General features: G+C 44.9%; 1 protein-coding gene across 1 annotated transcript in view; it reads left to right on the forward strand.

Annotated features, from left to right (window-relative positions):
- The window catches only part of RIPOR2 (RHO family interacting cell polarization regulator 2), a 65,120-nt gene that overhangs the window by 17,476 nt on the left and 30,778 nt on the right, over positions 1-16,866 (forward strand). Inside the window, 2 exon segments of the mRNA XM_065667851.1 lie at positions 15,190-15,316; positions 16,560-16,715. Of these exon segments, the coding sequence (XP_065523923.1) occupies positions 15,190-15,316; positions 16,560-16,715 (283 nt within the window).

Raw genomic sequence — 16,866 nt, forward strand, 5'->3', positions numbered from 1 at the left:
TTAGCATTGGATAGGGTCCTGCCACATCACTTTCAAGCTATGTGGTTCCTGGATGACTCTATTAACAAAATGGGAAGAAATCTGTCATTTTTGCACTTAGCCGGAGCTTGGAGGTCTGTGTTCTGTTCACTCAGCTTCCAGTGCTTGCTGCTCTTCTGGCAGGGAAGTTCTTCAACACGTTTCTCAGTAAGAGATTTTCAAAACTAATCAGCAAGGGCATGCATTACTTTTCCCCACTGGCTCCAAGATGTGCTTGCCCTTTGAGAAGAGAGGAAGCACTGGACCCACTGTGAAGTTAGAAAATCAAAGTCTTTTGAGGAAAGCAGTTTTGCTCTGAGGGACTTCACAAAGTGTGGTGGCTCCAGTTTGGATGCACAACAGTGTAAACGAGAATTCGGTTTCCTGTAGTGAAGTTGCCAGCATCTTTGTTTCCCTTGCTGCCCTTCAGATAATTCAGTTTTTCCAGAGCAAGACAGGAGGGCACTCTGTGCAGAGGAGCCGGGTGGCTGGAGGAGGAACGGCTGGATGGGCTTAGCCAGCTCCCTGCGAGAGGGCTGGAAGGAGAGCGGCAGCAGGAGCCAACCCTGTGTGCAATAAACCAGATCATATTATGTATCTCTGCCTAATGTCAGGAATGGCTCAGTTCAGGCTAGGCAGCCAGCTCACTTTGAACCTCATGACTGTCCTTCCCTGCATACCCCAAATCAAAGCAGAAACTGTATTTTCCTGGCCACTGCTGCTCAGCACCTTTATTTTTGCTCCTCCATGCAAATGCTGCTTTTGCCCTTGCTTATCTGTGCCCGTGTGAGCTGAGTGGCTGGGCTAGGGCTGGCTCACTCCTGTCCTGTCCTGTCCCATTCTGTCCCATCCTGACCCGCAAAGCTGGTGATCTTTCTCCTGCTCCAGGCAGGTATTTTAAGGAGAAGGAAAGCAGCAGGTACTAGGTAATCCTCTCCGGAAGACAGTTTTCCCCCATTTAGCAACCTAGAGACAGCTGCCATGCCAAAACCTGGTTGAGCATCTTCCTGCAGGCAAGCATGGCTTGAGATGTTGTTCTGCTGCATGTGGGCAGCAGTTTTATCTCACATTTCATAGAATCATAGCATGGTTTGGGATGGAAGGGACCTGCCAGCTATGTGCACTTGCAGCCCAGAAAGCCAAACTGTATGCTGGGCTGCGTCAAAAAGAAGTGTGAGCAGCAGGTTGAGGGAGGTGATTCTGCCCCTCTAGTCTCATGACACACCACCTGTAGTTCTGCATTCAGCTCTGGGGCTCCCAAAACAAGAGGGATGTGGATCTGTTGGAGCAAGTCCAGAGGAGAGCCACAAAGATGATCAGAAGGCTGGAACACCTCTCCTATGGAGACAGGCTGAGAGAGCTGGGCTTGTTCAGCCTGGAGAAGAAAAGGCTCTGAGGAGACCTGTCTTCTAATACCTAAATGAGGCCTACAAGAAAGCTGGAGAGGGACTTTTTACAAGGGTGTGTAGTGATAAGGCAAGGGGAAATGGCTTTAAACTGAAAGAGGAGAGATTTGGATTAGACATTAGGAAGCATTTTTCACGATGAGGGTGGTGAGGCACTGGCAGATGTTGCCCAGAGAAGTTTCGGATGCCCCATCCCTGGCAGTATTCAAAGCCAAACTGGACAGAGCCTTGGGCAACCTGGTCTAGTGGAAAGCGTCCCTGCCCATGGCAGGGGAGTTGGAACCGGATGATCTTTAAGGTTCCTTCCAACCCAAACCATTCTATGATTCTGTGCCCTTTAAAGGTTATCCAATCCGAACACTCTGCAGTCAGCAGGGACGTCTTCTACTAGATCAGGTTGCTCAGAGCCCTGTTCAACTTGACCTTGAACACTTCCAGGGATGGGTCATCTACCACCTCTTTGGGCCACCTGTTCCGGTGTTTCACCACCCTCGTCATAACAAATTTCTTCCTTATATCTAGTCTAAATCTACCCAGGTTTTAGTTTAAAACCATTACCCCTTCTCCTGTCACTACAGATCTGTATCCAGGCAGTTTGGATTCAGCCCCCCCCCAAGTTTTGGCTTTGTAACTCCAGCTTTGAAGTATCTCTGCTGCTGGGGCTGGTGCTGCTGAGAAGAAACAGGATCTACCCCTCCCTGACCATGTCCAGGTTAATTAGGGAGCAGCAGCAAGGGTCCAGGAATTGGCTGTATCCAGCCGTGATCAAAAAGTGAGTTGCAGTACATGCTGGTGTACACCTTGTACACCTGAGTTGCTTTTTGGCAGCCACAAACACAGACCTTGCTTTGGTCTTTGCATCCAGGCTCTGCACACAGTGGCCTCAATAAGAAGCGAGTCCTCTAAGCATGATACAAGAACTGGATTTTCTTTCCTAAAGTTATCTTTTTCTGCTGTGTTTTTATGTTAGAAGTGTATCCTGTATTTTCTACTCCCCAGCCAGCACAAAAGAAATGGCATATTAGCACAGAAGTATGCAAGCATCTTCCTTCTCTTCAATGGGAGGAACAAATTGAAGCTGACAGTTCCCTGGACTCAGTGCAACACAAGAAGTAGTCACAATAATACATTTTATCATCCAGCCCTTTTAGAGCATCAGAAGCTCTCTGGTCTCTGATGCCTGCAGTAAGCTGACCTTGGCTGCCAGAGCCAGCCACCTCATTACTGCTGTCCCACTGCTCACAGCCTGGCCTCTCCCCTGGCCCTCAAACAGCCCGATTAACTGCAGCAGCTAGAGCTTCCCAGGTCAGGCAGCCTGCTGGTAACCCTTCAGTGACACCAGATCTGTTTCAAATAATCCCTTCTGCATGAAACCTTTTATTTGTTATTATTCAAAAACACTCAGATATTTGTCAGACTTTACTTTGTCCCGAAAACATCACCAACAGAAAAAACTTGAGGCCGTCCATCAACTCCAAAAAGCAGTTGCAGCTGAGAAGATCTATCTAGTAATCACCAAGGTTCTGGTTTTAGCTTGTGCCTTCACCTCTACAAAGGACTAGGCTAGGCTGACTATTTAAACACTTCTATCTGAGCTGACCAAAGGAAGGAACTCATTTACAGTGAAATCTGTTGGAGATAGGCAAATAAACACCTGCAGATAGCTGCAGGAGTTCATGTTTCAACAGACAGGGCAAGGTTGAGCACCACAGCTTCCTTTCTCATTCCCCAAATTACTATCTCACTATCTGAGCAGCCAAAACAGCTTGACTTGTCCTCAGTGAGGCATCTTTCTTCCTTGTTGATTTTATCTTGCATCTGCTGCAGACTGAGGCAAATCAGAGGAAAAAATAGTGTTTGTACTGAACATACCCTTTGAAGATGTCTTGGGGAGCGGGGCTTGTGCTTGGGGCTGCGATAGTGTCACTTGTCTGTGGTACTGTCTCAGGCAGGCAGGTAGGGCATTCAATGTCGCTCTGTAGTTGAAGTCTGATGGGTGTTTTCTAATTGTATAACATGAGCGAAAGGGCCTTTTCCATAATTAAGCAACCTGACATCCTCTGTTGGTATTTAATTTAAAAATGTTTGGGTTTAAAACTTTAATTGTGGTAGGGACATATGTTTCGGCTATGTGCAATAACATCCCTGCAAGTAGTCTTTGGCGAGGGAGTCTTCCTGGCTATGAAGACACACTTTTCTCTGCTCATCCCTGCAAGTGTTGCTGGATTATGGTAGTAACAGCTGTTCCTGTGCATTTTCCAACCATACAGGCATGTCCGTGGACGAAGATGCTGTTATAAAAAATGCCAATGCTCAATTAAGTGTATAAAGTGTCAAGTCCTGCATGACTGACTGCCCTTTCCTTGTCTTGTTTGGTACATTCGCAATATACCATCTTGTTAGCTCAAAGAAGGACTTGGAGGTTTGCGCAGAGATGATTGTGGGACAGGAAGCAATTGGCTGTGGGGTGCTCTTTGAACCATGAGGCTTTTTTCTGAATACAGTGTAACAGTTGCAGGCCACATCTACTTAGATATACACAAGACCTTATGCATGAGAATAGATGTCCGCTAAAGTAAATAGGGACGAGTGCTCAGTTTCTTAGATACTTAGATTAATAAAGCCAAGAGCTGGAAATGCTCTCTAAGTCATCTGTGCTACACAAAACCAAACCAAAGCCATATTAAAAGTGCTAAGGCTTCAGCTGAGGCTGGAAAATAATCAGCTTAAAATCCTGCCTGTATACACTAAGGTTTTGCTTTCTTTGAAATCAGAGGGAGATGTTGCCATCATCTCCCCAGATGGTAGCTGGACCACAAAGCCTTGCTTCCATGCATGCAAGTGCTGAACTGGAAGCACTTGCAGTATATTTGATTTCCATGCCCTACAATGAAAGCTAAAGATCCCTGATGATTAGATAGCTTTTCACCTGGAAGTTATCCAGGAAGCAGCTGCATTTTTCCCCATTCTTTTCTGGCCCTGCCCTTAAAAAGAAAATAATTCTCCTTGCTGGTACAGAAGAAGAGACCAGTGGATCCAGTGTAACAGCTCCCATGTGAACATAACCCAAATGCTGTATGCATAATTTCTGCAGCCACTTTTGTTTTCTTGTGGGAATGTCATGCAGCCGTGAGGTGAGGAAGACAATTGATTCCATTGGCAAAAGGACAAACTAGTTTTCCATCATCCTATAAACCCATTATATCCTCCTTTTCCTATACCCTCAGTGACAGACCAACACTTTGATGTGAATTGGAAAATGCAGAAATCTCAACAGAGAGGGAAAGGAGGAAGGAGTGAGAGGGAGAACAAGATAAGGGGTCATGCTTATAAGCTTGCCATTAGCCTGCAATAGCCCCAGTGGGTTTTTCCTTTAAATGGCAGACTGTGGAAAAGCAGGGCTGTGCTGAGATGACTGCTGCTTTAATCTGAGCACTGCAAAGTTATACAAGATAATTGCCTTGTAGTTCAGCAACAATAAACGCTGTCAGATCTGTTCATTCCATGCTCTGTTTATCTGTAATGTCTCCGTGGCTAGAGGACTCAAATGGTAACTAAACCTATAGCATGGCTGGACAGTATGACTTTTAAACTCAAGATTTTTGTATTTAATGTTCAATACAGATTAAATTTACCAATTTAACCTGACTAGGTCTACTTGCCACGTATTTGTTTCATCAGGTTTGCTTTGACTGTGCCTGTGACAGTAAAATATAGGCATTTAGGACTGGTCTCAGGCACTAATGGCAACAGGCACAGACCAGCCTGTATCCATGGCATTAAACTCCCCTGTTCTTCAAAAGAGGAAAATACATGAAGGCTGCTTTGGAAATGGTCCTTGGCCCATGCCAGTTCCCAAACCATGCCCAGTAGTTGTGTGGGAGAGCGCAAACTGGCCCAAACCCCATCTGTGCCAGCAATTACTCAAGCAGCGTAACCTCCTTTGCCCCAGGGAGCAGAAAACCCTTGCAGATTCAAGAGGGAACAGCTTTCCTATGATAAGAGACTTAGAATCATAGCAGAGTTTGAGTTGGAAGGGACCTTTAAAGGTCATCTAGTCCAATCCTCTTGCAATAAGCAGGGACATCTTTGACTAGACCAGGTTGCTCAGAGCCTGATCCAACCTGATCTTGAATGGTTTGAGGGATGGGGCATCTACAACCTCTCTGGGCAACCTGTGCCAATGTTTCACTACCCTTATAATGAAAAAAAATCTTCATTATGTCTAGTCTCAGTCTGCCCTCTTTTAGTTTAAAACCATTACTCTTTGTCCTATCACAACAGGCCCTGCTAAAAAGTCTGACCCCAACTTTCTTATAAGCCCCCTGTAAGAACTGGAAGGCTACAATCAGGTCTCTTGCATGTAGCAAGCACCTTCCTGGTTTTGCTTAGCTGCCCTGTTGGTTGTCAGATCTCCAGTACAAGCATCATTAACACAAGGTTTTCCAAGAGGGACTCTTCCTAGCACAGATTTCCCTTATCCCTTTATCCTGCATCAAATGTATTTCAGCTGCATTTTACAGCTCCTTTAATGATCCTAGCTAAAGAAGGTAGTGGTTTGGGGGAAGTTCAGGCTGTTTAGTGATATTAGATATGCACTGTTGTCTGTTATACCTTCGAGAGTTTTTAAAGATTAAAATACTCTAGCCAGAAGAATAATAACCTCTGCCATAACTTTAAATAAAACTTATAGAAATCATATATGGAAGGTCTTCTCTAGCACAAGATTCAAGTATTGAATTTAAATGAACTGAAGCCAAAAGACAACGGAGTAACATCTGGGCACACAGCCTCTCTTAGTTGTGCATGGACAGTGTTCAGCTACATGATGTACTAGAGGAGAGCTTCAGACGCATGCTATAGCCAAATACAAATGAAGTAACACAGGACTTTTATGGCAGTGCTCTTGTGAGGTGTCAAAAAGATTAAACAAATCTGTTGCTGCAATGCTCCTATCTGGGATGAGAATGCTCAGCTTTAAAGATCCTCTGCCCTTAAACATGTAGTTTTGTATCTTAATATTTTAGTGAGCAGCATGCCATTAAGAGGACCCTTGAAACAGAATGATCAATAAACATCCAGGCTGGTTTAAGTCACCCTAATCCCATGTATTTAAAGAGGAGTAGCAAAGTGTTTGTATCTCATTAGCAACTGAAAGGCTTTAACAACAATGATGTTTTACTTTCCTTTCAAGGATGAAAAGCCTGTCTTATTTGTTTAATTTAGCTGGCTCATGCTTATATTAGAGCGTACCTGGAATGGGTACTGAGTACAGCTACAATTTGTCTGTCTTGGCTGAAGCAAAACAAATAATCTCTAGAGCAGCCCACTGATTACCAAAATCATCCTACATGTCTATTTGGTGCCTGCAGACGCAAAGAGGTTGTATGCTCTGCTTGCTGTCCTTGCCCCTGCTGCTGCCATCTGCATTAAATGAGTTGTAAACAGCAGAAATACTGGTGCCAAGTAATAAAGGAAAGCAGCACTCTTAAGGATGATTTTATATTAAACACTGCTGGGTCATTGCTTTTCTCTCCTGCCAGTGAGAAGGTTTTTATGCTCATTGCTTACACAGACCGAGAAAGTGAAGCCACTCTGCTGCTTGTACTTGACACAAAAATTTAGGTCACTGCTCAGAGTCATCATGGATTTTGACAAAAGACTCCCACCAGAGTTTCATCTATTGATATCAGGGATGACTTACCCTACTTGTTCTCAGATCTTGCTCATGGGCTCATCCAACTGTTACTGTTGGTCAGTAAAGGCCAAGGGAGACCACCAGCACCACTCATGGCTTCCTAGGCCTTCCCTACTGCTAATGCTTTCAGAAGTGCAGTATAGGTTGATTGCTTTATGTGATCTGAATTGAGAAGCTGAAATTCCACCCAACATGTGTGATCAGCCAGGCAGTGTTCAGTGGCTTGTGCCCAAAGAGGTAGAGAAGTACCCAGGCTGCTGCTGGACAGAGTAGCTCCCACAGCCTGCTTGGCATCATGCTAGTCTTAGTGCTTAACACAAGATCACTCCTTGTAGTTGATCTCCTAATATAGGGATAGAGAACAGAACAGCACAAAGCCTTCCACCTTTACTGCTGGGTAGCACTGCTGAAATGACAGCGTGATTCATTACATGCGCAGGTCACTCACCCTGACTTGGTGTTAGGGAAAGGTGTGTTCAGAGCCCAAGAAGATAATTTGCAGTTGATTTTCAGAAATACATTTTCTTTAGGTTACATGCTGGCACTTGAATGGCAGGGGGGCTTTGTTTTTAATTAAACCCTTGATTGACATAACGAATAATCAATGATGAGTAGAATTGGAGCTGACTTCTAATCAAAGATAATTCTGCATAGCGGGGTGGGTTTGAAATGAACGAACGTCAAATCTGATTAGACAGCTGGATTCTGATCCCCCAGCCACATTCATACACACTGTTACAGACCAAATTTGCTTATCTACACTAATGCCAGCTGAATATGATTGCTCCGTGTTCCTAGTGCTGTAAGGGAATGGCATTAGGGAGGGCACCATGTGGGCTCATGCACACACTCACTCCAGCTGCCAGAGAGAAACAAATGCTGGAACTGAGCAAAAGGAGGTCAGTGACCATGAACCCATCTGTCCTGCACAGGAGCCATTTAGGATCGTATTTATTTTTCTTGGGTTTATTACAGTGGAATAACTAATTCGCATTTCCCTCTCCTTATGTTTTTGGCATGTGCTGTATGAAGGGTAAGGAGCAATGTTGTGAGTGTTTCTCTGAGGGGAGGTTAAGCAAAGGAAAGGGCAGTTTGCGGCTCCCCAGAAGGGAAAGTGGGTCATGTACCAGGACCTCTGGTGAAAGAGTAGCTACAAAAAAGGCAGGAAGAAAGCTAATTGTGGTATAAGACAGAAGGGGTGCTGCTTCCACCTTAGCCACCACCAGACATTATTTCTGTGCTCGTGAGGTGAGGAGAGTTAAAGCTAAAGGCATGTTTTACAGAAAAAATGGAAGATAAAAGTCCCCACGTTAATTTAGCATTTAGCAGCTAGGCTGGTGTGAAAGGTGACTGATGCTTGCTGAATTTATGGAGCTATATTGCAGCAGGAGTATCAGGTATCAGGTCCTATACATTTAGAGCCATATACTCTTTACCGTTTTGCTACTGACCTTCACTGTTAGCTTTTCTCTTGCTATTATTATTGCTTTTTGTTTTATGTACACCCAATTTCGGTAGAAGGAGCAGAACAAACAGCATGAGCTATTCCAGTTGGTAGACAACTTGTGTTTCTGCTTGGGGTGTCTAGTGATGAGCTAGCAAATACTGCAGCATTTGAGTTGAAAATGTCCTTACATTCAACATAAAAAAATGTTCTTATGGAAGTGAGACCATGAAGTACAAGTCTTGCTATCAGTATCGAGTCTTGGGAAGAACATTATTTGAAACAAAAGGTAAAATTTGGCAACAAAATACCCAAATCTAACATATTTGTTTCTTAGAAGTAGGTAACGGTGCCTTGTGCTTATTCGCAGGGATTTCTGCATGGCAAACTGAAGCTCCCAGCTATGGACTTAAGTAGAGCTATAAAAAATGCATGAGTTGCATAAACACTTCTTTGTGCATTGTAACAACTGATTCCACCCAAACTGAAGGTGTTGAAATGAGACTAATGAAAGAAAGAATCATCGTAGCTGTTACTGATGCATATAAAGCAACAGGGAAAAGTGAGCACAAAGCCTTTGGAGGGATCCCGCTGGATAGGTGGTGGTGAGGCTTGGATGTCCGTGGCTGGGGAAAAGACCCACCTCAGGCTGCCACCAGGGGCAGGACAAGCTGTGGTGGGCTAAACTAAGATTCTTGTTGCTCTAAGAGGTGGAGCAGAAGTTTTCTTCCTTGTACTGACACAGGGATATGTGGCTACCAACACCTTTGGTGCCTACCCAAGCATGACCCAGGTGCTCCCACAACTCCCTTTTGAAGGAGAGGGACCTGTGTCAGTTATAGCTCCTTCTCTGTGCAGTGCTGCTCTCTGCAGCCATGCTGGTAAGTCCACATGGCTCTTGTTCTGTATGCTAAAATTAACATTTGAAGCTCACAGATCTGCTGGCCTTTCCCCGGCTGATGTAGGCTTGGGAAGTGTGCTTGTCAGTATAGCCATATGCTGCTATTTAGGAATCTCATAGCCTTGGACTTTGATGGAAAAAATGCAAATGATTTTGTTCTGGCAACCAAGAATAGTTCTTCAGATGGAGCTCACATGCCTGTACAGCTCTGGCTAATGCTGCTCTGCACAAGGAAGGAGCAGCCCGGTCACTGGGAGCATAAAATGTGCAGTGAAAGTCATAACTCATGTAATCCAATGACCAGCAGAAGACACCCTTCTACAGGCGCTTCCAGGAGATCGCATCCCACAGGAATGTTCCTGACATATTCAGGAATTATGAGCCTCTGCACTAATGACTAAAAGTGTAAAAGCTCTGGTGTGAGAATTAAGTTTCTCGTGAAAGATTTTATAATGCTCCTGAGTGCTCTTGCCCATATATTATTGTCAATTTTTTGTATTAAAAAGCCGTCCACAAGAATGTCAACATTCTCATCCAAGGTACATACCTCTGTGCCTTCTAGGAGTCTAAGAAACATGGAAACCATAAATTCCAGGTGGTTATTTGGGCTACTGGCCATGCTGGCCTCATATTGCCAGGGTGATTCAGTGAAGTAAGAAGGAAGAAGCTGGAAACTAAATATTAAAAATTACTAGACTTCAAGGTACAAAAGCAAGTGACACCAGCTAAAGTTGTACTGAATAAGCTCAGCATTGAACTGAGCCTGAGTAAGTTCAGAATTGAACTTGGTTTTTTGGGTTTACGAGTGCAAAGCAGAAGGAGCTTCCTGGCTGGACATGACTTCTAGGGTATAACCAGTTTCTTCCCTTACTGGATTTATTCTTTTGGAGATGCACACTCCTGAATGTGATCTTACTGCAATTAAAAGTTTTTATCTTTGGCCAGCCAGTCTGATCAGCAGAACATACACCTCGACGTAGATAAAAGAGGAACATCTTTTCTTTCATTACTCAAGAAGACACCAGACATTTGTCAGACATACCCCAGGTTTGCAGATAAGAAATGTTCCTAGCATGCAAAATAGAATCAGTTGACTTCTGTAACCATCCACTCACATCAGTTTAGAGAATCCCCTTAGCTTACCTTAACCTAAATCATTACCACCAGTTTTTATTGGGCACCCTGCAGAACACAGATCAGCAGAAGGAACAACATACAAACCATCTCACTGTAGGGATTGCAGCTGCTTAGATCCCAAGTGGACCTTGAAACACGTGTCATGCAAAAAAATAATACAGGAACAAAGGATTATCAAGGATCCTTTCATTCATTGAGTCCTACCCCTCATTCCTATTTAGTCAAGGATTATGAATAATCCTGAAGTGTCCTTGAAGCCTCTATTCCATGGAGCCTCAGCTGCAGACAGCTCCCTAACAGCCTACAGCAAACCCTAGACCCAGAGCTGTAACCATAGCTTCTACAAGGAGTGAACAGGAGGAATCAAAGACATCATTACCACTGGGATATTCATTGCAACTTTACGTGGTTGCTAGCACATGTGTGCCAAAACCAACTTCTCAAAATGTGGTGAATAAAAAATACCATGGGGAAAAAGCAAACCGAAACGGTCCATGCATAAGTTGGTCTAGATTTAGCACATATGTTTCTGACTGAATTTCCCCTCTTTTAGCTTGGATTGATGTCCATGCTATTTGTCAAATACTTCTGCATTATGGGAGGTGGGGGTTCATGCTGAAGGTGATGAAGAGAGGGCAGCCCTATAGATGTGATGGCCTTGATGGTCCCTTCCCCTCTCATTAGCTCAGGCTCAGCTGTTTTCCCATTTCCAGCCTGAAAGGGGAGCTGGGAAAGGGGACTTTTACTTCCCTGGGGACAGAGACATCATCAATTATCTGCCATTCCCTGCTGCAAGCTGTCAGAGAATAGGGCAGGGAAAGAGTACTGATAGGATTTCACCTTATCCCTTGACTCACTGATGGGCTCATCATTCAACTGCCATGCACTTAGCAGGGGCAGTACTAATTATATTAATTATGTTTCTGCATTAGCAGTAAGCAGACTGGTGACTTTTTAAAATGAAACATCAGTGGTTCATTAGCTAGATAGATTTAAAAATGTAAGCGTGGTCAGTGCGTCCACTGCTGAGGTGGATCTCTCAAATCTCAAAGGCATTTAATGTCATTTTAGATGTGCAATATGCTTTATATTGAGAGGAAAGTTTGTGCTGTATCTAGAAGAGAGGAGCATTATGTCATATAACTACTAAATGTAGACTTAGAAACTTGATCGCTACATTGGAGTAGTGCCAAAATCCCCTTAGTACTGTTCATCTGTAGGGATACTAGTCAGGTCAGTAAAAGATCTGGCTAAGTCCTTGTGGGCTGAGCCTTACTGAAATTATACTAGTGACTATATCTATGTGCAGAATCAGAATGAAACTGTATTATTAAATGCAGAGGTAGGTCTATTTAGTTGATAGCACAAAGGCCTGGAAATGGTTTAAGAGGCAAGGTATATTATTACAACAATGTGACAAATACTCATTACTCAAAGTGTCTTTGCTAGACGTAGGTATCATAAATAATCCAGTGACGTGGTGCCCATATGCAGCTGGTGTCTGTGTGAGTCTGGGCTAAGAGGCTGCTGCTGGTGGAGTCAGTGTTATTTCGTAAGGTCAGTTGGAAGTATTTGAGATGTCAACAATGTAAATTTAAATCTCAAGAACAGATTGTGTTTGTACAGTAGGGTCAACCTCTAATCTGACAAACTGAAAAGTAACTGGGAGATTTCATCAGTTCCAACTCTGTTACCTCCTTTTATCACAGTTTTCTTCGGTACAGAAATCAAACATACATTAATCACTAAGACTATATATAATATATAGAGAGTACAAGCCTATCTGCGCTCTGAGTACTGACCATTTTATGCAAAAGCAATGCAAAAGCAGCTCCAGGCAGGTCTACAATTTGCATTTCAATTGCACTTATTCCACACTTCCTTCTGGTATCTCTGGGAAAGTCTTAGCTACTAAAGCACTGCAAAGCCATCTGAGTGCTTGAGCAAAATAAAGAAAACAAGTAAATTCCTTTTCTAGAATTATTAATTTTTTTAAGTTTACCCAAAGGAAAACCAGAACACTTCCAGTCTGCCTGCACATGGTCACATTTGGACACAAAGATTTTGTTCAGCGGGAAACCCGTTCATCTTTAATTCACATTAATACAGAACATATTAATTGTGTGGAAGATGTTAGCATTTTGAGTTTTGTATCTAAAGTAATTATATTTTTATAGCAAATGTGATCATGATTAGCACCCAACCTCAAGCTGGTTTTATTCCTCTTATTTTTTGAGGAATGGCTGATGTTTATGCATTTAAATCTCCCCTGACTGTCAGTGTTGTTTAGCTTCTGCCCTCATAGGTCTCCAGCTGCTGTCAGGATGTGTGTTAATCATCCTATCAAACGATGCAAGCACTGAACACTTGCAAGGGATTTTCTGCTCCTTGGCTCTCTGGACCCACTTTTAATGCAAATCCTTGTATGCAAATGGGAGCATTCGGCACGCAGCTTAACCGTCTTCGGGTTATTTGCAAAACCAAGGGGAACTTGCTAGACAGACTCCCAGAGTACTGTGATGGGGCGGTTTCTGCTTTGTCTCGCAGGACCTGGTTCTCGGTTGGGTTTGAGCTGTCAGACTGGCATGGGTGGATGCTGTGCCATCTACTGGGATGTGAGGTGTGACCCTGGGAGCTGCAAAGTAGCTTCATCCAGGAGCTGGGTAGCTGCAAGCCTAAGCAGAGCTCAGCTCTGCAGAGGTGTGCTGAGAGCCTAAAGGAGCTAGGGGTGAGTGTAGGGCCAAATTTGGGCTCTCACTGACTGAAGAATCAAGTATCTCCAGCTGTGGCTGGAGCATGTTCACCCCTGTGCAAGTTAGCTAAAGTGCATCCTCACTGTAGTTTCTCCTGAGCCTGCAAACAGAACTGGCCTTAATTGCAATTGCAGCCCAGGTGGTATGCCCACTCACATGCCCACTGCAGCCCTTGCTTCCAAAACAGAACGATGTACACTGTTTGGGCTGTGCAATAGAGAAAGCTTCACATTACCACTAGCACTGGCAATGCTGGGACTGAAAGAAGTACTCCTAGCAGAGCTCTTGCAGAAATACTGATAAAGCAGCACTTCAGGCAATGCAGTCCTCTCCACAGAGAAGCAGTACCTCACCATGGCACCTACCGCCACCTCAAAGAGTATTTGCCCAGCTTAGTTGTTTACTAATTAAATGTAACTGGATGGTGCACAGTGTTTCCCCGTGTTTGCTTTCCCTAGTGAGTGTTTGCTGTGCAGGAGCCATGTAGCTTTGGTGCTTATCTTTAATAAATAGGCTTGATTGTGAAGGTTTACATCATAAATCTGTCACCTTCACAGGTGGGTGTTTTTTTGGGCGCCTGTGTGCATTCCTCATCTGTGAGGATGAGAGGATGATTTAGACTCTCACCTCCTCAGCCTGCTGGTCATGGTTTCACAAGGCATCATCTCTGTTGCCTGCAGGCGGCTCCAGCCCCTGCCGCGCCATCCTGCCTTGGCACCAAACTCACCCCTTGACCCAGCTGTTGGAGAGAAATGAACTGGGACCATCTGAGTCCAGCACTGGAGTCATAGAACCATAGAATGGTTTGGCTTGGAAGGCACCTTAAAGATCACCTAGCTCCAATCCCCCCTGCTGTGGGCAGGGACACCTTCCACTGGACCAGGTTGCTCCAAGCCCTGTCCAACCTGGCCTTGAACACTGCCAGGGATGGGGCAGCCACAACTTCTCTGGGCAACCTGTGCCAGGGCCTCAGCACCCTCATAGTAGAGGAAGAGAGAAGCATCCCCCCTTTACCCTTGTAGCAGCAACAAGTTGAGGGAGCTGTTATGAACCATGCCACTTGTTTGCTATTTCTCTGCTGGTTGAAATCACCTTAGTTTGGTGCAGATGCTGAGCTGGGCATTGAAAATGAGCACACAGAGCAGGGGCTTCCTCCCAGCATGCTGAAGCCCCCTCCCAAACATGTGATATGCAGAGAATATGGTACCTGGAACTTGTTTACTCACCTCTTGTACTGGAGAGCATCCCTTTCTCATCATGGAATGCCGCAGCTGTGCATATACTCGCTGCATCTTCCTTCTCAGCAGCCATGTGGGAACAGCCGTGGGGAAAAGGAGCAAGGATCAAAGGGGAGCTGCAGGACTCGATTCATGCTGAATGAACCCTCTTTTAAAGATTTTAATATATGCAATATCGCTTTGCAGTGATGGTGAGTGTGCCCTAAGAGCTCTGCACCCTCACAGAGTAATCTCCAGGACACCCTGATGTAGTAGATGGGGACACCAGAACTGAGGGAAAAGCATGGCAGATATCAGGGATGGCACTGGGACTATGAGGCTGAAGCACCTGGTTCCTAGTCCCACATTCAGACCCTCTTGGTGTCTCCGGCACATTTTCAGTAGCTCCTGGGCCGTAAGTCAGAAGTTAAAATAGGAGCTTTTTATTTTTGGGTCAGGACAATTTGGCAACGCAAACAAATTCGTGCCCTGGCTCACGGCTCCTCCTGGGGTTTGGTTACCCCTTACCATAACTAATAGACACCACGCAGCCCCAGCCTCACTGCCTGCCTCTTACCCTCCACCATCACTGACCTGCTTTCTGTTGTTTTTCAGGAATATCATCCAGGCTCCCTGAAATCATGTCAATAGGATCACATTCATTCTCTCCAGGAGGTCCTAATGGGATTATTAGAAGCCAGTCTTTCGCTGGCTTCAGCGGGCTTCAGGAGAGACGCTCCAGGCAAGTGCTATGCTTTCTAAGGGGAATTTCCAAGTTGGGTCCTAAGGGAGCGCTGGGGTTTAGGGGTGAAGGTGGAAAAGAGGTGAGAGAGGACTGCCTTCTCCCTGACTTGTGAGAGGAAATCTTCTAGGCAAAAATCTTTCTATGTATTGTTTGCATAATTAAGCTGTTACCATCCACCTTAACTACCCAAGTGCCTGTTTGCCTCTCCCCCATTAATGCAGGGCTTCCTCACATGCCTCAGAGCTGCAAGAGCATTTCAGAGAATCATTTTAATTTACTAACTTATGCAGTGATCTTTTCAACATGAGATGTGCAGGAACACGACACACTTCCCACCGCCCCCAGTTTAAGACTGTTCCTACCTAAAAGACAGTTTTTCCATTGCAGTGCTGCTATGAATTCAAAAGACCTCTGTTTCCCTTGCAGGGCTGCCTGCCTTCATGTCCTGCTAGAAACAGGGCAGAGGTTAGCTTTAGAGCCTTTTCTTGCACTGCCCTTCAGCTACACAGGATTCAGGGCTTCGAATCAGGCACTTAGCATGTTGTCCAGTCCCCAGTGCCCCCAGAGGCTACTTTACAATTAATTTTATCTTGTGGAAATCACTGTCTCCTAGTGCTGGACCACCAGTTGGCAGCTGAGGAACAGCAGGCAAAGGGCTGCCTGCTATTGTCAGGTCAAGCTAGCAGTGGTTGTTAGATGCTGACCTGTCCCCAGGAGATTCACTTATAGGTAGCACAACTATCTTCCCTCTTCATACAGAGCTAAATATGGGCCACGCTCAAGACCAGAGGCGTGATGCCGTCCTCCAGAGGCACTCTTAACTGAGCCAAATCTTCCTTAGGAGCCCCCACATTTTATGGCTCAGATTATCTGGGCTCCCCTTTGGTTTTAGTGCCTGGCTGTAGCTCAGCTCTTTTATGGCTGTGGCTGAGCCATGTGAGGCAGGACAGGCATGGTACAAGACAGAGAAACGTCTGATGAGCCTCACACTCAGCGTGGCATTTCCAGACCTGCATTAGTATCTCGGCAAGGCAACCAGCACATCAAAAGCCTACAGCGCATGTCCGGGGCTGCTCAGACCTCTTAACCTGTAAACAAACACAGTCCTTCAACTGGCAGGCACAGCACCAGATTCCTTTCTGCTAGCAGAGATAATATCAGCAGATTTCTCCAAGCTACACCTCCCTTGGGACGGTTGTGACTTATAGGGATTTCCTCCTCTTTGATGTTCGTTTTGCAGGTGTAACTCCTTTATTGAAAATTCCTCTGCACTCAAGAAGCCCCAAGCAAAGGTGAAGAAAATGCATAATTTGGGCCATAAGAACAGCACCACGCCCAAAGAACCCCAGCCTAAAAGGATGGAAGAGGTCTACCGAGCCCTGAAGAGTGGCCTGGAGTAAGAGCCTTTATCCTGCTTCCGATTGACACTTTCTGTGGCATTCTATAGCCTAGAGAAACGTATCACAGGAACAGGGATCCTTAGCTGTAGGAGAGGAGCATACACCTATTGGAGCCTGGATTGTAACGCTTAGGATCTGAAATACTTG

The sequence above is a fragment of the Lathamus discolor genome, chromosome 2, assembly GCF_037157495.1.
Source record: "Lathamus discolor isolate bLatDis1 chromosome 2, bLatDis1.hap1, whole genome shotgun sequence".
NCBI lineage: Eukaryota > Metazoa > Chordata > Aves > Psittaciformes > Psittacidae > Lathamus > Lathamus discolor.